General features: G+C 38.0%; 1 protein-coding gene across 1 annotated transcript; it reads left to right on the forward strand.

The window, feature by feature from the left end:
- The first annotated feature begins 1847 nt into the window (after positions 1-1847).
- Positions 1848-21291, forward strand: LOC127527969 (progonadoliberin-1-like). The gene is made up of 4 exons (XM_051928447.1): positions 1848-1949; positions 7824-7968; positions 14188-14283; positions 20905-21291. The coding sequence occupies exons 2-4, from the start codon at positions 7825-7827 to the stop codon at positions 20944-20946; spliced, it is 282 nt and encodes a 93-aa protein (XP_051784407.1). The 5' UTR covers positions 1848-1949; position 7824; the 3' UTR covers positions 20947-21291.
- Positions 21292-23719: the final 2428 nt, after the last annotated feature.

Genomic DNA, 23719 nt, shown 5'->3' on the forward strand with positions numbered 1-23719 from the left:
CATGGATTGGCTGAGCTGTTGGTAAGGCAACTGGCTGAATGCTTAGTGTTTCATATGGCCTGTACTATTCAGCCATCATGTCATTACATGTTCAAAGTGATGGTGGCTACCAGCTCCTTACACCTTTCCTTAACCTCCAGAACACTGAGAAGAGGTGCTATAATTCCACACATGCTCTTGAGTGCTCAGGTTTGGAGCACAGTATTGGACTCCTGAAATGCAGGTGACATTGTCTTGATGCATGAGGTGGAAGGCTGCTCTAACAGCCACACAAGGTCTGCAGCATCATGATTGCATACTGTATGTACCAGGTTGATTGCCATGGTCAACATATGGTTGTTACAGGGTTGCAACCAGGAGGAGTTTGAGGCACTTTCAGCTACACACATTTACAAGATGGTTGTAATTTTTAAGAGGTACATTGGGTACTCACTTACCTGTTTTTTGATATAAGCATACCTTCATGCTCACATCTATGGAAAGGTTTATGAAAGAGACCCCCAGGTGTTCTCACCCATATAGCCTATTGGTTTATATGTTTTAGTCCAGAAAATTGTTATACTTGCATTGTTGTGTTTTTCTAACCAATATTTCAGCTTGTTACTAACATTAAAATGTGTTAATAACTAACAGCATTGCAGACCCATTTATTCTCATTTTGATTAGAGTCCATCTCTTGTGAAACACATCTTTAATAAGCATTAAACTAAACACATGGGCATTGTATACTGTTTCTAAACGTCATTTTATAATTACATTTATTTCTTTTATACTACTTCAATAAAATATCAGCATTTGTAACATTTAAACAAATTCATCTTTTCCTTTTCCTATGAAAGCTGTATATTCCAGCTAGCAGGCATCAATACTTGCAATGGTAATTGATTTGTTTGATTTTTATAAAAAAACGTTAATCATGCATTGAATGATCTTGTCTGGAGGCCTGTCTAGAGTTGATTCCAGTCCTGCACCTGATGCTTCTGGAATGGGCAGCATTCTCTTACATTGGAATAAGCCAATTTAGTCAAAGGACAGATAAATTAATGCTCTTGTATTTTATCTTGTTACTTTCAATTGTTCTCTTTTCTGCTTTGCAAGCACCTCCTGATAATAGGCTCTATGGAGGGTACCATCAATTAGTGACACAGTGCCCATCAGTGGTCTCAGCTGGCTTTCACATGGCTTTTATCCTTTTACAAGGATTTATTGTGCTAATCCTCTTACATGGCATTCAAGCACACTTATCATCATAATCACTACATTGTAATGTTTAATTTAAGAAATTTTGAAGTGTCTCTTTTGCTGCTTGTGGAGTGTGTGTGTGATTCAAAAAAGTCATCATTTGTTTCTCTGCATATTATTTTGTAATGCACAATCTTTTTTTTTTTTCTTTCTGGAATAAATTAGGATTACATGTATGAAGTATCTACCGCGGGTCTGCATGATGCTCTGAGCCCTGCCTAATTTTGCTTGTATAGTTCCTTTTTGCAGTGCCCTGTCTTTCAAGGCTGAAGTGGCTCATGGACAAATTATTGCTACCCTTCAGGCTTTGATCAATTTACTAGAAAATCTGTTCCACCAAAAAGCTTTATAAATAATATGCTTTGGATATAGAGAAGATCATTTGTTAAATACAAGTGATCAAACACTTTGAAGTTAGAATGTGTGTACAATTTAAGCTTTGAAGCAGCATCCTGCACTTATGAGAATTAATGGAACAGCTTCTCCAATTTTTAAGTGCTAAGCCTGGATGGCAGATCAGTCATTGCTCACTCCTGTGGAGCTAATCTCCTGTCTTGGGGCTCCCTGCTGTGCGTAAGCAGGTGGCCAGAGGGACATCCAGGAAAGACCACTGTTTATAAGGCACAAGGTGATGGATGTGACACGCACCCCTCTAAACTATCCTTGGCGGAGAGAAGAATACTGGCAGTCAGAACACAAAAGAGCAGGTGAGTAAGACTTTCCTGGGGAGGTGAATGATATATCGATAGATGGCACACTATTTTTTCTATGGGGAAATTTAGAAATAATAGTATAATATATAAACAGTCATGTTTAGCTTGGATTTAAAATCCATTTTTTAGTTTTACTGTCAAATGAGTATTGATTTCTTTTTATGATCTCAGCTAGCTGACACTTTGATGCCAAAGAAAATTTAAACAAGCACAATTCAACAGTATTTGTTATAGTATTGTCTGAAATTGAATTTTGCAATATTACAGTAATATTTTCTCAATTGGAACTGTGTGCAGAATAATCACACAATATGGGGAACATAGTGTGTTGTAACAGTCAAGGATCTAAGTACAGATATAGTGTACAATTTTAGAAAATGTCACCGGTTTCCCTGCATGAAGCTGACATGTTAGCAGTATAATATTACAGGCCAGCATTTTAATATGTGGAATAAAATGGTAGAATCACGCTGTGCTGAAAAAAATATATATTTTGCAATTCTCAAAAATTAATACATATTTACAATAAGTGTACATCTAATGACATGTATTTAGAGTGTTAATAAAAGGGCCAAGTCTAATTTCAAATCGAGTGATTTGTTTTTAAATTACCGTGTTTACAGACTGTCACATATACAGATAGCAGACAAATTGAGCACAGGAATGCCTAAAACTTGAGAGCTGAAATTTTGAACACATTACCATACTTGCTTATGTCATATACACTCAAGTGAAAAACTAAGTTCATCGCATCAAATATTGTTTCTTTTTTAACATACTAGGGGACTCTGCCCCCTGCTCGCTTTCCTCGCTCACCCCCAGGTTTGGTTAACCGGATATACAATTTTAAGAGATTGTCATTATCATGGTAATTGTTACATATGCATTATTTTCACTTTTACTTTAAAACTTTTGTAAAAACAATATTTGGAATGATCTTTTCTTCAAGATCGCATTACATTTTGATTCCGTGTTTGGACTTACATTGTGACAACACAACGTGTAACTGCTTGTGAGTGAATATCGTTTCTTTCTCTCTAATAAATAAAATGACTTTTTCGAGTGTTTGTACTTGCTCTTTCTTCTTTGCTTAGTCGTTGAAGTTTCATCTAGAACGTATAAAATTATTGTCCTGATAATATTATATTAGAGCTGAGAGCACAGGAACTGTGTCTGACAAAAGCATTCACACGACTGAGGTTAGATGACCGTGGTTTGTTTGAAAATAGTTGTAAGTAGGGCGTGACTTGAAAGAATCTCATGTTAAAAGTCTCAGTCTCACTGGACTTCATACCGCACCAACGTTTTTGGAATCTTTAAATTCTCGCTGGCAACACGAATTAAACGATCTACAAGTCTCCGACTTAAAGTTTAAATCCAAACAATATATTTAATTTCTTTTCGCTGTTCTGTTATTTCACTGAGTAATAATTTCCATTTGTTTGCACTAATGTGATCTTTCCTATCCTTTTTTTGAGACTTTAGAATTTTCGTACTTCCATTATCTGTAACCTGCTCTGCAAGTGTATTGCACCAACGTTTTTGAATTCTTCATGACGTTCTACTTTGTCATCTACTCTTTTTCCTTTATTTCCAGCCCCGGGCATAGACTCGTCTTGCGGGACGTATAAGTGTCTCTCCGAGAAAATCACATCTTGTCTCCTTCCAAGATTTTTTTTTATAATAGAGACAGGGACGTTCTTAGGCATACGCAAACTACGCATCTGCGTAGGGCCCCAACCTGGCCCCGACTTACAATTTTTTTTTTTTTTTGTCGGGCTGTAGGCCTGGGGCTCCTGTCATGCCCCTGGCACTGCAGCCATCTGTGCCAGTCCCAGGAAATTCAGTTCAGTGCATCTCTTAGTCTTATTAACAATGGTAATTTATTATCCAAATTGCAATCTTCACCTAAATCCCTAATAATATTGTCACGCCGTCAATACTTTGCCAAATGCACTATTGCAAACGTTAATTTTAGAGAGTCGTTTCAGATTCATTCAGAGGGATTCCCATAAAGTCATGAAATATCCTTATATTACCGGCCTTTACCAGATCAAGAACAAAATCAATATTTTACCACTCTGCATACACACAAGCGTACATGTAGGCTTACTGGTCATCTAAGGCCTTTTCCGGACGTTTTATTAGAACACCTTCCTGAGGAGCCCCCCCTGGACCCCCCCCCCCCCCTCCATTCAGGGCCTGCACATTTCTGAACTGCGTAGGGCCCCCAAACTGCTAAGAACGGCTCTGATAGAGAGATGTGGATATAACAAGATTTGATCGTCATTTAAACAGAATCTTTAAATAGACGTAATGATGTAATTGGTGAAAAAATAATGATGCAAAATTGACTTTGCAATAATTTATTCAGTGAAAATGAACAGATATGCCATTTTTATCTGTACAAAAACTAAGCCCACCCTTGGCTCTAATAGCTGGTATTGCCCACTTTGGCAGAATCCTCCTCAAGCAGGTGTTTCCTATTACTGTTTAGCAGACTTTGACATCACCTGAAAGAGAGTTTTTCCCACTCCTCCATGCACAATATCTTCAGCTGTGTGATGTCTGAGAGAGGTCTTGCATGCACAGCCCTTTTCATATCCCACCACAGCATCATGATGGGACTCAGATCTGGGCTTTGACTTGGCTTTTGCAGAGTTCTTTTTAGCCATTCCTTGCTGAATTTACTTGTATGTTTAGTGTCATTGTCATATTGCAAGGTCCACTCTCAGTTGAGCTTCAGTCTTCTGAGAGGTGGTCTTACATTATCCTCAAGTATCCTCTGGTACAATGAAGAATTCATAGTGATGGTGAGCTGCTGAGGTCCTGATGCAGTAAAGAAGCCCCAATCTACGTTTTATAATTGGTATCGGGGTCTTCTTCTCAAGTGCTGTCTTTGGTTTTCTCCAAACATATCTTTTAGTGCTGTGGCAAAATAACTCTACCCTTGACTAGTCTGTCCAAAGCACGTTGTTACTGAAATCCACAAACTATAGTCTTGCCATAATGTTCATTCTTCACAGGAAAGGTTTCCTTCTGTCACACCTCCCATGCCAATGTCATTTGTACAGCCTTTTTCTGATATACGCTCTGGCATCAACAATGACAAGAGCGACCTGTAGGTCCCATGATGAAAGTCTTCTTTAGCGTCTTGCATTCTGCTTTCAGATTGAACTTGCTGGGGCTGGCTGACCTGGAAAAGTTACACGTGTTTGAAATCTTCTCCTCTTGTAGATGAACAGTAGAACAGTTGATTTGCATTTTGTTTGGAGATATTTTTAAATTCCCTTCCCAGGCATCTATAACAGTAAATGAAGGGATGGACTTACTTTTTCCAAATGTGAAATTTGCAATTATTTTATTTAAATTATATAATGGAGTATGCAATGTAAATGTGACATGATGATTGTATATAACCTTTATCTACAGATATAGTTTAAAAGAAGAAATGTCCACATTTTTTAAAAAAGAAACATTTCATGGGGTTTAGTTTTTCATATGACTGTGTGTATGTGTATATACTATTTACTACCAGTCAAAACTTTTAGAACATCCCAATTTTTTCAGTTTTTATTAATATTTACTCAGTTCAAGTCCACTGAATAACCTGAAATTGTACAGGTAAGCAGTAAACTAGGTTTAAAAAATTACCAAAAACTGAAAAATAATGTTAACTGTTTAGAGTTGATACAAATAGGCTCTTTTCAGGGAACAAGTAATGGGTTAACTTACAACTTTTCTGCAGCAATTGAAATTAATTAAGCCTTCAAAGGTAATTCAAACAATTTCTGCAGGTGTCCCAACTTCACTTGATTACTTACAAACCCTCTGCATGAAAGCAGTGTTGCAACAAACTACATTACTACATCCTCTGAAACATCATTTGGACAATACTGCACAGTATAAAGGAGAGGTTGGGAGCATGCGCTGATTACAGCATGTTGCCGCACCCACCACATGACAAACGATTGGGACCCGAGTGCAGCTATGCAATGGGTGACACCTCTGCACCACACTGGAACAGTGTGAGGTTTTTTACAATGGCTGGAGTGCCAATCCTGCCACCAGCCCCCACGTTTTGCCTGCACATTGGAGGACCAGCGTTCAGGGCTGGATGCAGGTTAACTACATACCCAGGATGAAGCAATTGCAGGTGAAGGACCTTGCTCAAGGGCCCAATGGAGTAGAGTCACTTCTGGCATTTACAGGATTTGAACTGGCAACCTTCAGATTGCCAGCGCAGATCCCTAGCCTCAGAGCCACCACCCTGCCCTCACACAGTATAAAGCTATAATAATAATAAATTTTATTTATATAGCATCTTTCCATTACTCATAATGACAAGAAAAAAGTCAGTTAACAAAGGAAGGCAGACAGACCATTATATCCCTTTCAAATGTAGGTCTTTCCTTCAGAGAACTTGAAAATTGAGTACAGTTTCCTACACCATCAAAAGGAACCTGAAAACTGGAGGAAACTGACATGAACAGGTCTGGCAGACCCAGAGCCACATCAGAATCAGAAAACAAGTTTCTGAGAGTCGACAACTTGTGTAATAGTTGCCTCACAGGACAGTAACACGTGCAACATGGTCCCTAAACACATTTATATGTCTAATAAGTTTTTTTAGGAATTGTTTGACTGTAGATGGTTTATTGCAATCAGAAGTTTGTGGTCTGTTGGACCAGGTTAAAGAGCGCACCTCTGATCTTTGTGGTTCAAAATGACCACCCTACTTTGAGTGCTGCCTTCATGAGGCATTAGATTGGTTTAGGAATGCAAGATTCAGTGAGCTGAATGAAGCAAAATTCATACATATTCAGACATACATATTATACATCAGACCTCAGCGAGACTAAGTGGCAGTAAGAAAACCATTGCTACAAACTAAGAAGAGGCTTGCCAGGGCCCAGAGCCACTACCAGTCTTCATGTACTAAACTTAAAGTATAGAACAAATAAGCAGTTGGAGATATAAATACTACACACCTGAGCTTGTAGCTGTTGTCCTGTGAGGCAATTATCATGCACATCAAAGACTGTATTTCCTCAGACAGCTGAAGAGATTTACAGTTGGGCAATACCTTCTTGGCTGAGTCTACTCATCCTTTATGAATGGCATTCTGACATTTCCCAATTTTGTATGGCATGAAAGTATGGGATCCTAACAAGAGAAAGACCCCAATGTATTCTTACAAAAGCATCAAACTCATCGGCACATCCTTCTGCTCAATGTACCACTGAATGTGCCAACTGGATTTTGGTAGACCCATCACTCTCCTTGCAAGATGTATTTCAATGGCTCCCCTCAGATATGCCATTTAGAGCTAAAACCTCACAGTTTAAGAACAGCTGTTTCCTCACTTCTCTTAGGCTACTCAACAATTTAGAGCCACCAATTATCATTTTCCTATTAATGTGTTACATGTAAATTACCCTGATTATGCCTGTGTCTCCATTACAGGGCCTTTTTCTGTTTGTTGTACTGTATACTGCCATTCCGTGTTCTGTGCTGTACAGTAAATCATGTATATTAGTTCTGTAATTATATTTTATATATTAATGTCATTTGCTTGCAGCGATGCTGAATTAACAACGGTTGCATTTTAATAAAAGCTTCTTTTCAGTTAATGTCCAGTGTGTTAGCCACATGACATTGCTGTTGATGACAATAAGCACGGTGATGAGGTCACGACGATTATTTCTTAGTCCTTATACCCCGGGTCATACTGCCTACCCAGAGTTTAAGAAAAATATAAAGTTTTCTTTCTTGAAAGCTGGCTGTTTGGACTCATTTTTGTAACCCAGCAACCCCCCATATTTTGTCTATCATAACATCAAAATGTCTCTTCTCTTTTTGTTACAGAATGCCAGCGACAAGGAGCACTGTGCTGTGGTTGGTCCTTGCCTTAACCATATTAGCTGATATTTGTTATGGGCAGCACTGGTCTTACGGACTACGGCCGGGTGGGAAGCGAGATGTAGAGAAGATGAAGGATGTGCTTCAGGATGTATGGAGTTTGCAGTATTCTCAATTTATTTGTTATTTTTCCACACTGATTTCATGTTGGCTCACATTTTTTATTGTATGTTTAGAGTATACAGTAACATGTAAAGGGCCACTCTGTGTTCTCTGTCTGTCTTTGATTAGACATCATCAGTTAAATAAGAGCATGGAGTTGTCCAGTATGACAATGGTTTAATGTAAGTCATTGTCTCAGTAGCAGCCTGTAGGCAAAGCTGGTCTTAGAATAACATTTGACTCCATGTTAAGTATAACATTATGAGAACTTTTATTCAGTAGCTTTGTAAACCTTTAAACTTTACAAACAAACAGTCTATTCTAATTTGGGAGACAGCAATAGCTGGTCCAATTTATAACATGCTGCAGCAACTGTGAAGTGTTCAAAAAAATCTTTTGAGCACAGTAATCACTCTTCTCTTGAAACCCCAGGAAGTTTTTGCTTCACTATTTTAGAGTGGTAGTAACGTTTGATGATTTTGTTTCTATACACAGGAGAATATTTAAATAAACTGATAGGGAGATTTTCATGAAATGAGATAACTAGAATTAAAGTAAAGCAATATGAGATCTCATATGATATTAGGTAATTTTTAATTTTATTTTTTATTTTCATAAACAATTTGTATATAGGACATGTGGATTTTTAATTTAATATAACACACATTTTTGTATATACCGTGTGTGGATTTTGGAAATTTTCCAAACTTATATGTATATATATATATTCATAGCATTCGTAGTCTGAATCACAATCTGATTGTATGGGTGGTTACCTACCAGGTAACGCTTGTGGTTGGTCTGCAAGTCAGCAAACATCTGCCAAACATCTGCCACGGTGCCTTCTCAGTTGCGAGAAGCAGATTATGGAATGTTGCTGACGTCCGAGGTTCGATCCCCGAGAGGAGGGTGCAGTGAGTGTGTACACCTGATGAGCCCAAATAAGGGCGAAACACGTGTCACGTACTCTTTGCATTATTTGACAGTAAACTATGCAATATATATATATATATATATATATATATATATATACACACCAGTAACAGCGCACTGCACAATAACGTGCAGTGAATACGCTTGACTTGAGCGTTCATAGTTTTCATACTGTTTCTCTGTACGTTTTATCATTCGTTTGCTCAGAGGTTGATGCGCTTGCTGCTTCCTGAGCAGTTCTTCTTTTCTCCACCCTAGCGGCCCACTTCTTCTCTTCTTTTCGTGTTAAAACTGATTAAGTCAGTGTTTGTGTTGCAATTACTTAGTACATTTTCCTTAATTTTTCACTTAAGCTGGCACTTTAGTCCTTAATCTGCCTCAAGAATGATTTAAGGTATGAAGAGGTAGGGGAAGTGACGGCGAGAGTGGTAGGGATGAGAACGGCTCCCACACTCATGTGCCACACGGCCGAGAGTTTATTCTACAATAAAATAAAAAGAGTAATAACCTTGGAGGTCAATCATCACCCTGAAAGTGGATAGTAGAAGTCACATAGTATATGTGTACCAAATTTCAGGTCAATAGGTCAGATGGTTTTGCGAGCTACAGGTGATTTAAAATCCTGGACAGACAAATGAACAGCCACAGTAGCGTATTATATATAAAAATGTGTGTGTGTGTGTACCTGAGCCCAAAGGTAGTTTTAACCGATTATTACAGATGAACCAGAGAAACGATGCTTTGGTTCACACAAAAAGAAATAAATAATTATGCCATTTTGTGACCAGTTAAATTTGTGCCATTCACCCAGGGAAACAGATGTCGAGTATGTATATAAAAAATAACTTTTTTCCCTCACATTTCCTAAGCAACTTTTTTGTAGTACAAATGTGGAGGCTGCAACCCGATGGGTGGACCCTTTGATTAGTGCACATAAATTTTAAATACAATTAATCAAAAGCTGGATTTTATCTAAGACGTTTAGGCATGTTGTATTTCCAAAAGACACCTTCCCCCATTTCATCTAGACCCCTTTCTGATAAATATACCGGTCCAAAAGGGGTGTACAGTGTTGCCAAAGCCTTAACGAGCAACGCTGCTTTCTTTGCATTACCCAACTAAAAAAAAAAAATTTAGAGTCAGTTTCGCCAAACTATATTATTATATTTTTATGGTAATACAATTTTTCATAACGTGCGGAGTGAGACAGCGGCGGTGTGGTGCCAGTTGGCCAGGCATACAAATGTTGATTTCATTGTCCTGTACACTAAATCTGAAATGAACTGATGGCAGTGCTGTTGTTCACTTCATGACGTAGGTATGACAGAGGTGCGCAATGACGAAACAGAATGAAACTTGGTATTTAAGCATTTGATGATCTTGTTGAAAATATGACTGAAAGAGAATAACTGAGGATGGCGTTAACTGTTACTGTTTCTTATTGGTAGATATTTATTCAAGTTCATTTTAAGAGAAACCAATTCCAGTTCTAGGCTTTGATGTTATTAAAGCGTTGAGATGTGCACCAAATTTTTTTCGTCTCCATAGTAATACGAAGGATTTCATTAAATGTTTGTGAGGCCCTGGCTCCCCTAATGCAGGTGCTTTCCAAGGTCCATAATAGGGAAGACAAGATAACAAATACACATACTATATAAATGTAATGAATTATTATTATTATTATACAACATTTATTGAAAAGACAAATGAAAAGCAAAAAATAGTTTACACGAGTTTGATTAATGCAACCTGCCTTTGCCTTGTTGCAGGCGACCCTGTGGTGCTGCGGTGTGAAAGATGAAGTTCTGTTCGCTGTAATCTGTTACTTATGTACTCTTGGGTTTATGTGGTATGGGTTGAAAGCAATGTCGGCTTTATTTCTATTGAAATCACGCATCGGCCTCAGGGGAAAATCCAGTAGCCCATAGGTTCTAAATCTAAATGGGTCGCTAGTCGTCTGAATTTGAGTCGCGCACAGCTGTGACTTTCAATTGTACTCAATTTGCGGAGTGTCTCGCGATGGGTCGCGCAAGCAGTTTAAGCTCTGCTATAATAATAATTCATTACATTTATATAGCGCTTTTCTCAGTACTCAAAGCTATGACCTGCGGCGACGATTCTTGTGGGCATTGAAGACACAAAGAAATCACAATTATGTCGATCATGAGAAAAAAAAAATGAAGAAACACTGCAGTAACACCCAGCTAAATTTGTCCTCGGGTGAACCTTGCTTTGCTGTTACTGTACTTGAGTACTGTAATTTTCACAGCCACCACTAGATGGAGTGCAAATGTCAAAAAAGTCCTAATAGCGGCCTATTTTAATTTTATATAAGGAACTTCGTATTAGTGCGATTCGAATTCGGTCACTTTTCAGAATGGTTTCAGATAATAAGGTTTTACAAATTACATAGTATTGTGGACTCTGAGTCCATAACAGGCAAGTTCACCTTTGGAATTATAAGTCTAGCGCTTTAGTATAAACTACAGAAGAAAATATACGTGCGTGTGGATGCGTTAGTGTGTTTATGTGTGTGTGTTTGTGTTTTGTTTTATTCAAATTAAATTTGTAGTTATTGTATACTGTGTTGTGCTTAGATGTAAATATGCTTCAATTTGGGAATGGAAAAGTTAATCAGAAATTGTATGTAAAATAGATCAGAAGTCTCGGGGCTTTTCTGGACTGAAATTGGGAACTTTGCACTGCATATAATGGATCCAGTGAAAGTGTATACCAGGGACGTGCGGTCCGTAGAGGCAGAGCATCATCTGTCATCGTGAAAAGTAAAAAAAAACAAACTAATAATGATAACATAAATTAATGCGTCCACTTGTCTGTGCTATAAATTTGTTTTCTGTATGATTCCAATAATTTTAATTATTTTTATGGTCAAAATCGCTAAATTTGCGCATTTCTTGTTCAGATACAGGAGAGAAACGCGAGGTGCGGGAGCAACTAGCCTCATCTCACTTCGGACTGCGCTATTCCCCAACAGCGTGTCTATTGCTGTCTCACTTTATGTCGCCAATATAACGTTTGCAGACACGTTTATTATACACCCTGACTTTCCACAGCCTGGCTAATATATTATATATATATATATATATATATATATATATATATATATATATATATATATAATATAATTTCTTTGCATTATAATATCTTTAATGAATGTGTGTGACATAGTTAGTCTTACTGATCGGACATAAAACCATAGCGAAAAGGTACAAGGTGGGGCAGACCGTACCGTGCCGCACTGAAGGGGGCGCATGTGAGCCCAACAGAGGCTCTGGGTGCCAATAAGTTAGCAATACTGTATCAGAAAGTCAAGTGCACTGCAGCGGTCCGTTTATTTTTATTTTTTTGTTCCGACTGACTGCCAAAATGGAAGATTAAGACTTTTTAAACTAAAGGAAAATGAGGAATTTTATAAGAAAGTGACAGAGATTTTCGTGGAGAAGGATAGGCGCATGGACTTCATTTACAAATAAAGGTAAGACCATGAATGGTTTTCAATTTTATAAAAAATGGGATCAGGCTAAGAAAAAAAAAAAAATCCAATATTTAAAAACTACATTTTGACATTAAATAAAATATTCTTTTGTTTTTCTTGTTATCCTTTTGTTGATCAGTCTGTATTAAAATTGATTAAAGCATCAGAATTAAAAGCTTTTAAAAACAACTACATGTAAATATTTCAAATAAGGTCAAAACTGAATTCCGTTTTTTTGTACACCTCTCTATGCTTTTATTTGCATTGAATAAGTATGATTTGTGGAATTGCAACGGCAAACTTAGAACACATGGAGGGTGCAGAGTAAATGCGCTCTCTCCGCTGTATCTCTCTCGTCGCTATAAATGTAACGTTATTTCTTTGCCAAATATTACCTATCTATGTGTGTGTAAAGAAATGCTGATGAGATATGAAAAATAACCTGTAGTCAATGTGCATGCCACCAATTAAATAGTGAATAAGCTACTCATTGGTGTTCATACAGTATATTTGTAGATCTCACTCTGAAGGAGTCAGTGCCTCATCAGCCATGGGCCTCACCGCACGTCACTGTAGTGTACACATTGGATGTAAAGTAATGCTGATTGGGTTTGACTTCCTTTTCAGTTTGAACAATCCTGTTAGTCGTTTATTGCACTGTTTTAAAATTTTATTTCTGTGATTTTCTTACAGTAAGCCTCTACTTCGGGAATGAGTGATTTTGGTTTTGGAAGGCTGTCATGGCTGTGGTCGTCATTACAAACCAAACTTTTAATTTCTACCAATGAGCAAACTCCTAACCTCATTAATCTTTTGTTGAGCCATTTTAATCAGTTGAATAAGCTGGCATGCAAGGCATCATATACAAACTGTACTACTGTCCTTTTACATAATTTGCTACCATTTGTAAAAGGCTATGTTTAGTGTGAACTTGAGACTGATCACTTTTTATTTTTAGTGGGAACAAAAATGTGTTTTCAAAATATACAAATGTGAAAAGTCATAGTTGTTTATTGTTATCTGCAGCACATTCTTAAAAAGTGACTTCTTACTTCATTTTTAATAGTTCCCGATGAGAAGGTGGTGTAAACTAAAGAGACATTACTGTCATGTCCTCACAAGTACTAGAAAACAATCCATCCATTTCCTGGACATTCTTATTCCAAAGGGGGGGTGGGGGGGTACATTTGCTATAGCCTGTCCTCTTAACATTGGGTAATCATCCTTGGATGGGGCACCAGTCCACTGCAGGACAGTAAACCTTATTATTTTTTCTAAAATGTCTTAGGAAATGCATACTTCAGGCACAGACAAGGGAAAATACATAAAAATGCTTAAATACCATCCAAGAGACTGTCTGAAAAGAAACCCCACAGCCACTGCAGCCCTGCAGGACCGAAAGATGCCTACAAGCACATTTTCATATCTGAAAGGCTTGTGCCTGTCTATGATACATTAGTATACTGTTATAATTACATTATAATGCTATTATACATTATACGATGTTATTGACTGTTATACCTGCCTCACACTCTCCACCTTGCACTTTTTAACTTGCACTGTGTTTTTATCACTGTTTAATTAATATTGTTAATATTGTTTTTATCAGTATGCTGCTGTGGGGTATGTGAATTTCCCCTTGGGGATTAATAAAGTATCTATCTATCTATCTATCTATCTATCTATCTATCTATCTATCTATCTATCTATCTATCTATCTATCTATCTATCTATCTATCTATCTATCTATCTATCTAAATCCTCCTTTTTTTCTTCAAGATACCTGGAGATTCAGACAAGTTTGAAAATGCAGATCACCCTGGCTGTATCCTCGCCCCTCAGTGTAGGAAATTAAATGGTCTCAAGGAGGTTCTGGTGAGTTCACTGTTTCATTTCATCTGTGAGGGATTTGTATGGAGCAAACGTTGATAAAGTTTATATTTCCTTCTAAATTCAGTTCAATGTATTCTCCACAAGCAGAGAGTTCTATTTACAGCTATACATATAAGATAACCTTGTCATATAAACAAAATTCCAGTGTACAACACTTTAATGAGAAAATGAACAGCTAGTGCCAACTGTCATTAGGAATTTTAAAAAGGGTATGTTAAAATCTGTCTGCCTTAAACCACTTAGCTGTCCAGTCCTTCCCAGAGTATTCTATAATGTATCATATTAGAGCACAAGCAAAAGTTTAAGATTCTGATGAATATGATAAAGGTCTGACGACAACACATCCACTTAAGGTCTCATTCAAGTCTGCAGGATAAATGGATGCCAGTATGAGAACCAAGAAGAGAAAGAGAATCACAAAGATTTACATTCACAGTCACAATGATTTGCCACTATTGTTAAAAAGCATACTCAAAATATGAACACTCACCTTTGATTTAACTGCTGAGATAGACAGGGCCTCTCTGTTATTGCAGATCATTTCACAATTAATGGGACTCTGTAAATAAAGGCTGCATTTTCAGCAAAAGTTGCTGAACATACAGAAGACAATCAAGTGTTTTCACTTTAAAACACTGAGGCAGGAGATACTGAATGAACTTGCAGGGCTCTAAACTGAACACAAGTGAGCCCAAGACATACCTGCATTTAGCAATAATCAGAGGCGTAGTGACAGGACAGGCAATTGCCTGGGTCCTGCATCCATTTACCCAGGTACTCATTGCAATAATAAATCTGTAGGGGACCCCCCTTGAAGCGTAACATCGACACACCACAGTGACACAGTCAGAAACTATCCTGAAGGGGCCCCAATTTCCATTGCATTGATGTTTGTGATGTATGTCACTTTTTTAGAAACGTTAAATGTAATGAGTGCCATTTTCATAAATCATTAACACGATTTATATGTCAGGAAGCGAAAAGTGGGGGAAAAAAAAAAATTTGTAAAGGAGATTCATTTAAGTATTCTCATGTTAAAATGCCATTGGGTATAGTTAACTAAGTTAGTTAATTTACTAGCTCTGATTGCAATACATCACAATAGTCAAAGGTCTTTGGACATGAAGGACATAGTGGATGCTTTTGCTGTAGCCAATGTCCTCAAACAGTGAATGTGAAAGTTACAGTAATAGCTGGTAATTGGTTTTCAAAATTTCTATTATGTGCAATTTTTTGTTAATTTTTTAAATAATTTGATATACAGTTTGTACTTTTGTGTTACGAAGTACATTCATTTTACATTTTATTCTAATTTCTATGCAGATACTGAATTGTTTTATTTATATAATGCTTTTCACAAAATTTAGGTTCCTCCTAATGATCATATTAATATAGACTTTGTGCTAAAATAACGATAATAAATACTACTACGTCAGGACGCGGGGTAGGGTGAGTTGGTGGGCCCAGGTAGTTTTTTGCCTAGGAGAGTCATAGCCCCTAGAATCGCCTCTCTTGCAACAATGTAACTAAACTGTTTGCCGCACGGAAAATTCACTTTTGCGACATGCTCCATTGATTAGGATTTTTAAATTTGATTGCTGAGCTATTTATTATATCAAGTTGCATATAAATGAATACTCCACACGTTTAGTCACAAACATGAATATCCGGATGTGCAGTAGATTTGATTTAAAGTACACAAGCATTACATTTTTCTTTAATAACAGAAGACTGCCTCTCCACTTCTGTTATGCCTAATTCTCGTGGATATGAGGACAGCCAGTGTCTGAAGATGTTAGATTGCAATTAGAGATGTATAGGCTTAGCCATTCCAAAATATAGGAAGGTGCAACATAGAACAGAGCTATGTAGACAACTAAACACATTTTAAAGTCGATCCTAAAAGTTTCAGGTAACTAATGTAACAATGCTAATATCAGTTAAATTTGTTCAGATTTCCCTTTTGGTTAAGATTCTTGCTGCTTTATTTTCATCAAGCTTCAGCCGATTTATGCATTTTCTTAGTAGTCCTAATAGGAGTGCATAAAATAATTAAGTTAGCTTAAAGCATGAGTTCATTTTTCTGAACCAGTCAATGATATTAAAGAACTTGTGTTGTGTTTCCTAAATGTAAACAAATGCAATTCTTATAATATAGTGAGAATTTAGTTATGAATCCATAATAATGCTTAGATTCTTTACTTTGGCATTTATCTGCAAAACAAAAATGGTTGAGTTTAACCTAAGATCCTCAGTTTTTTTGTCTTTTTTTTAACTGTAGACAATAAGCAGAATTTCTGTTTTTTCCTTGGGTAATGCTGTAAGATGCTTTGGGGGTCATCTGGTGGTACTGATAAGTCTTCAGCACCAGTACCTGTGTGTCATCTGCATAGATATAACCATTTTGCTTCTGTTTAGAAATGATCTGAGCTCATGGGAGCATGTAGAGTGAAAACAATAAAAGAGTTGATCCCTAAACTGCACCATTCATGACATCATATACTGTATATATATATATATATATATATATATATATATATATATATATATATATATACTATATACTGTGTATATATATATATATATATATACTATATACTGTGTGTATATATATATATATATATATATATATATATATATATATATATATATATATACAGTGCATCCAGAAAGTATTCACAGCGCATCACTTCTTCCACATTTTGTTATGTTACAGCCTTATCCCAAAATGGATTAAATTCATTTTTTTCCTCAGAATTCTGCACACAACACCCCATAATGACAACGTGAAAAAGGTTTACTTGAGGTTTTTTCAAATTTATTAAAAATAAAAAAACTGAGAAATCACATGTACATAAGTATTCACAGCCTTTGCTCAATACTTTGTCGATGCACCTTTGGCAGCAATAACAGCCTCAAGTCTTGTTGAATATGATGCCACAAGCTTGACACACCTATCCTTGGCCAGTTTCGTCCATTCCTCTTTGCAGCACCTCTCAACCTCCATCAGGTTGGTTGGGAAGCGTCAGTGCACAGCCATTTTAAGATCTCTCCAGAGATGTTCAATCGGATTCAAGTCTGGGCTCTGGCTGGGCCACTCAAGGACATTCACAGAGTTGTCCTGAAGCCACTCCATTGATATCTTGGCTGTGTGCTTAGGGTCGTTGTCCTGCTGAAAGATGAACCGTCGCCCCAGTCTGAGGTCAAGAGCGCTCTGGAACAGGTTTTCATCCAGGATGTCTCTGTACATTGCTGCAGTCATCTTTCCCTTTATTCTGACTAGTATCCCAGTTCCTTCCGCTGAAAAACATTCCCACAGCATGATGCTGCCACCACCATGCTTCACTGTAGGGATGGTATTGGCCTGGTGATGAGTGGTGCCTGGTTTCCTCCAAACGTGACACCTGGCATTCACACCAAAGAGTTCAATCTTTGTCTCATCAGACCAGAGAATTTTCTTTCTCATGGTCTGAGAGTCCTTCAGGTGCCTTTTGGCAAACTCCAGGCGGGCTGCCATGTGACTTTTACTAAGGAGTGGCTTCCATCTGGCCACTTTACCATACAGGCCTGATTGGTGGATTGCTGCAGAGATGGTTGTCCTTCTGGAAGGTTCTCCTCTCTCCACAGAGGACCTCTGGAGCTCTGACAGAATGACCATCGGGTTCTTGGTCACCTCCCTGACAAAGGCCCTTCTCCCCCGATCGCTCAGTTTAGATGGCCGGCCAGCTCTAGGAAGAGTCCTGGTGGTTTTGAACTTCTTCCACTTACGGATGATGGAGGCCACTGTGCTCATTGGGACCTTCAAAGCAGCAGAAATTTTTCTGTAACCTTCCCCAGATATGTGTCTTCAGACAATCCTGTCTCGGAGGTCTACAGACAATTCCTTTGACTTCATGGTTGGTTTGTGCTCTGACATGAACTGTCAACTGTGGAACCTTATATAGACAGGTGTGTGCCTTTCCAAATCATGTCCAATCAACTGAATTTACCACAAGTGGACTCCAATTAAGCTACAGAAACATCTCAAGGATGATCAGGGGAAACAGGATGCACCTGAGCTCAATTTTGAGCTTCATGGCAAAGGCTGTGAATACTTCTGTACATGTGCTTTCTCAGTTTTCTTATTTTTAATAAATTTGCAAAAACCTCAAGTAAACTTTTTTCACGTTGTCATTATGGGGTGTTGTGTGTAGAATTCTGAGGAAAAAAATGAATTTAATCCATTTTGGAATAAGGCTGTAACATAACAAAATGTGGAAAAAGTGATGCGCTGTGAATACTTTCCGGATGCACTGTATATATATATATATATATATATATATATATATATATATATATATATATATATATATATATATATATATATATATATATACTGCATGTATATATATGCCACAAGACACCAAGGGAGCATTAGTTTTAAAAATGGACTAGGTTCAATACTGGCAAACGCACTGCATAAAAGCCATTTCACCTACAGAACTGCCTCAAAGTCACAACATAAACAAAAAACCACGGCAACCAGTCATGACACAAATAGTATTTTTTTACAGTACTTAGCTTGTCTTAAGAAATCGTTAAGCAGGATGAAGTGGTGGCACTGTGGCTAAGGATTGCGCTGTTATCTGGAAGACTGCTGGTTTAAATCCCGTTACTGGAAGAAGGGATCCTACTCCTTTGGGCCCTTTAACCTGAAAATCACTCCAGCGGTTCTGTACAATGGCTGACTCTGCACTCTGACCTCCAAAGGTCATGCAAAAAGACTGTTTCCCCTTAATAAAGTATATCAAAAGGCCATGTGAAACTCTACCTTGAAAATGATTATCAGTGGGGTGAATGTTGCTGTAGCGTTTAGGATAAACATCAGAGACCTACCACTTTAGGCACGTTCAGCACTCTGGCTGCTACTTTCTAAAAGTGCTGTCAGGATGTGCAGAAGTTTGGAGGGTAGAAACAGTTGTGGTATTCCATTGTGTGTGTGTGTGTGTTTTGGTTCTCATTTTATAGAACTTTAAGGTGATATTGTTAGGGTACAATAAAACAGCCACTGTTTAACTAAGAGCTTTCCACCCAATTATTAGAAATGTCCAGAAAGTGAATACTTTTTCAATGTTTCTCCTGGAAAAGTCCCATAAAATACTTTGATACAGCATAATAATGAAAACAAAGAGTGAGAATATATAAAAGAAAAAGAAAGCAAAATAGAATAATTGTAATATATATATATATATATATATATATATATATATATATATATATATATATATATATATATACAGTATAATAATTATACCTATATATATATAGTACATGAAAGAACAGTGTCTCATAAGGAGGTTGTGCAAATGAGTGTAAAGTTTATAGAATACAGACCACAGTGAATTATTAAATGTTAATGGAGATTCATGGCTTCTCTGTGTTATATACAGTATGACCTGCCCTACCAGAAGGGCCACCTACTGTCTATGGCAGTTTGTGAAAAAGCTGTGACCCACCAATAAGAATTTCAGTGTACTCTGCACATGTGACAGAGATGACTCCGTAGTTTCAAATGCAGGACTGGTGTGTTATTTGCACCAGCACTTAGCTGTAAGTCATTAACTACTCCGACCAAATCACAGTGATAAGTTAATATTTATTGTAAATAGCAAGAGCAAGCACCATTACAATGAGATTTAGAAAGTAAGCATGAAAATAAGCTAAAGACTGCCAGGTAAGTAACACGATAATTGAAATGCATCATCAATTGAAGGGAAACACCTAAACACTGAGACAAGCCAGCAGATATTTAGACATCCAATCACAAAATACAAAGCTATGAATTGAAGTAGACTATGAAACCACTGCAGTGTCACCATCACTGCAATTTGTACAAAACGGAAGACTACCATATAAAAGATGCTAAAGTTTTAAAGCTTCCAAGTACAGGATGACACTCCACTCCTCCCAGGTAAGCTTTGTCCTTCCAGCATACCTGATTTCAACTGCCCTGAGTTGAGTGGAAGGCTCTCCTTTAACTCTGGACCCAGGAGTACTTCTGGTGCCTAAACAATTGCCCATGGGAAGCACTTCTGGGTCAAGCAGGGCAACCACGGTCCTTGTATCATTGCTATCCAAGCGCTCCCCCACAGAACACAACAGAGCAAGCCCATGGGACTACAGTTCCCATTCTGTCCTGTTGGCATCCATACTAAGGCTTACCAGATGGGATACTGCCACTCAGTGTACGGGGGGATGCTTTCCCTGGTTTCTGAGCCCATCCCAGGTGTCATTCAGTGGTAGTTAAGATGCCATTCCTGCTATTGCTGCTGTAACATCCTTCCACCTTCAGGTCCTGGCATGGAAAGTAGATATTATCCCTCTCCCCCTGACCTTCTGTTATCAGGGTCTCCTAGCCAGGTAAGGGAATGGTGTTCATACTGGGTGGGGCAATGGTTTGTCGATGACACCACGTAAATGTAACATTTGGCAAAAAGACCTGTACTGTACTTTGTAAATGTGAGAAAGGTGACCCTATTCACCTATAATACTTAACAAGAGTCGACCTTATTGTTTTGGAAGAAAAAAGTAAGATATACTGTTATTGGTCTGTATCTGTTTCAGGTCAGCCTAATTGAAGGAGAACCTGGAAGAAAAAAGGTGTAAAGACGAGAAAGTTGTGAGAGAAAATATGGCTATATGATGAATTTGTGGTGACTTACTTTAAAAAGTGTACTTACAATCCCCCAACTGCAAGGTGACATCTCTACTGTTGACAGAGTTCGTGACCTGGAGCTGCACACCATAGATCTTTAAAAGCCTTCCATCCTATTTGGAGTATTGTGCACTTAATTTCTGAAAAAAGAACATCTTTCAAAAAGGACATTGATCATTATTTATCCAAAAATGAGAATTAATTTAAAAGCAGAAACACAACTGTAACTTCCTGTTAATGTTTAAACATTGTCAGTATTTCCATAAAAAAACAACCAAATAAAAAGTGCCTTTAAATTATGGTCTATGTTACATTTCAAGCTAAAGCACTAGAAATGCAAATTACAAATAATTTAATGGCAAGGGCAGCTTGGTTTGGTCCAGGTCTGGAACTGCATAGTGTATGAGTTTGCATGGGGGCCTGTGCTGGAGTGATTGGTGCATCTCATGTGATGTGTGTGAGACTGCATCTGTGACCACCTTACAGTAACCCATCTTTATGGAGACTCTCCATGACCCTTTACCTGGATAAACAAACAAGAAAATATATTGAGCAATCTTGAACAAATCTAATCTCTTGCAGTACTTCCAATGGTGATCATCACCTGAAGGCCTTTTACTGTTTAGGTGCAGAACAACTGTTTCCATATTTCCACACTGTAGCAACTTGTTCAGCAATACTCAGTGAGCATGTGAAGCACCTTTTGAGCAGAGAAGAATGTCTATATACAATATATACACTGATCAGCCACAACATTAAAACCACTCACAGGTGAAGTGAATAACATTGACTATCTCATTACAATGGCACCTGTAAAGGGTGGGACATATTAGGCAGCAAATGAACAGTCAGTTATTGAAGGTGGTGTGTTGGAAGAAGGAAAAATTGGTAAGCATAAGGATCTGAGCAAGTTTTTCACACAGTATCTCCAAAATGGCAAGTATTGTGGGGTGTTCCCGGTATGCAGCACTAAGTACCTACCAAAAGTGGTCCAAGGACTGACAGTCGGTGAACCAGTGACAGGATCATGGATGCCCAAGGCCCATGGGGAGCAAAGGCTAGCCCTTCTGGTCATATCCCACAGAAGAGCTGCTTTAACACAAATTGCTGAAAACGTAATGCATACCATGAGGGAAAGGTGTTAGAACACAAAATACATTGCAGCTTACTACATTTGGGGTTGCGCAGTTACAGACTGGTCAGAGTGCCCAGGCTGACCCCTGTCTACTGTCAAAGGTCCATACAAAGGGCATATCAGCATCAGAATTGGTCCATGAAGTAATAAAAGAAGGTAGCCTGGTCTGACAAATTACATTTTCTTTTGGATCATGTAGATGGCCGGGTACATGTGCATTATATACCTGGAGAAGAGATGGCAGCAGGATGCACTTTGAGAAGAAGATAAGCCTGCGGAGGAAATGTGATGCTCTAGGCAATGTTTTGGGTCCCAGCATTCATGTGGATGTTACTTTGACACGTACCACCTACGTAAAGATTGTTGCAGACCACCTACACCCTATCATGGCAATGGTATTTCCTTATGGCAGTGGCCTCTTTCAGCAAGATAATGCACTCTGTCACACTGCAAATATTGTTCAGGAATGGTTTGAGGGACATGACAAAGAATTCAAGGTGCAGACTTGGCCTCCAGCTTCACTGGATATCAGTCTGATTGAGCACTTGTGGGATATGCTGGAAAAACAAGTACGATCCATGGAGGCCTCACCTTGCAACTTACAGGATTTAAAGGGTCTGCTGCCGATACCACAGGACATCTTCAATGGTCTTTTGGAGTAAGAGCTGTTTTGGTATCATGAGGGTAACCTACACAATACTAGGCAATATTAGGCAGGTGGTTTTCATGTTGTGGCTCACAGGTGTATAGAAAATAAGCACAAATTGCCTGTATCTTCTAATCCAAGATTTTATTGCTGGGTGCTTTTTGAATCAAATCTCATTTTCCGTTGTAACTGCTGCGGATTCATAAAACATTTAGACCCTTTTACTTTCTGTACTATTGTGTTATAGATTTCATTTTAAATTTATCTTTTTTTGCCCCAGTCTGAGATTGTGTACACTCTAGAGCAGGTTTTCTTCAAGAACTTCTCTGTATTTGGCTGCATTCATTCTTCCCTTAATCCTGACTAGTTTCCCTGTCCATGCTACTGAGAAGCATCCCCATAGCGTGATGCTGCTACCATCAAGCTTCAGCGTAGGGATGGTATTAGGTTGGTGATGGGCAGTGCCTGAACTTTGCCAGAAAAATTGTTTGGAGTTACATTTTTGCCTCATCAGACTAGATTATCATTTTTCCTTATATTCTGAATCTTTTAAATGCCTTTCATTCAATAATAACTTTCTCTCTAACCATTCTACCATAAATGCCTGATTAATGCAGTACTGCTGAGATGGTTCTCCTTCCAGAAGGTTCTCTCATGTCATTACAAGACTTTTGAAGCTCCTTCAGAGTGGCTATTGTGTTCTTGGCCACCTCCCTGACCAAGGCTCTTCTTGCCCAGTTAGTTAGTTTGGCAGGACTGCCAACCCAAGAAGATTCCTGGTGGATCCAAACTTCATCCAGTTCACTATTATTGAGGCCACTGTGTTCCTGAGAACACTCAAAGCTTTTAGACATGGTTTCACCACAATTTTATCATGAAAGTCTACAGAGATTTCCTTGGACTTCCTAGCTTTGTGTTTGTGCTGACATGCAGTGTGAATTGT

This window comes from Erpetoichthys calabaricus, chromosome 1, assembly GCF_900747795.2.
Source record: "Erpetoichthys calabaricus chromosome 1, fErpCal1.3, whole genome shotgun sequence".
Taxonomy (NCBI): Eukaryota; Metazoa; Chordata; class Cladistia; order Polypteriformes; family Polypteridae; genus Erpetoichthys; species Erpetoichthys calabaricus.

What these genes read in the sequence shown, in the direction of transcription:
- LOC127527969 (XM_051928447.1), top strand. Translation starts at nt 7,825, where the DNA reads ATGCCAGCGACAAGGAGCACTGTGCTGTGGTTGGTCCTTGCCTTAACC. An exon ending in TGAAGGATGTGCTTCAGGAT is followed by an intron (nt 7,969 to 14,187) that starts GTATGGAGTTTG and finishes TTTTTCTTCAAG; the next exon opens with ATACCTGGAGATTCAGACAA. An exon ending in ATGGTCTCAAGGAGGTTCTG is followed by an intron (nt 14,284 to 20,904) that starts GTGAGTTCACTG and finishes TATCTGTTTCAG; the next exon opens with GTCAGCCTAATTGAAGGAGA.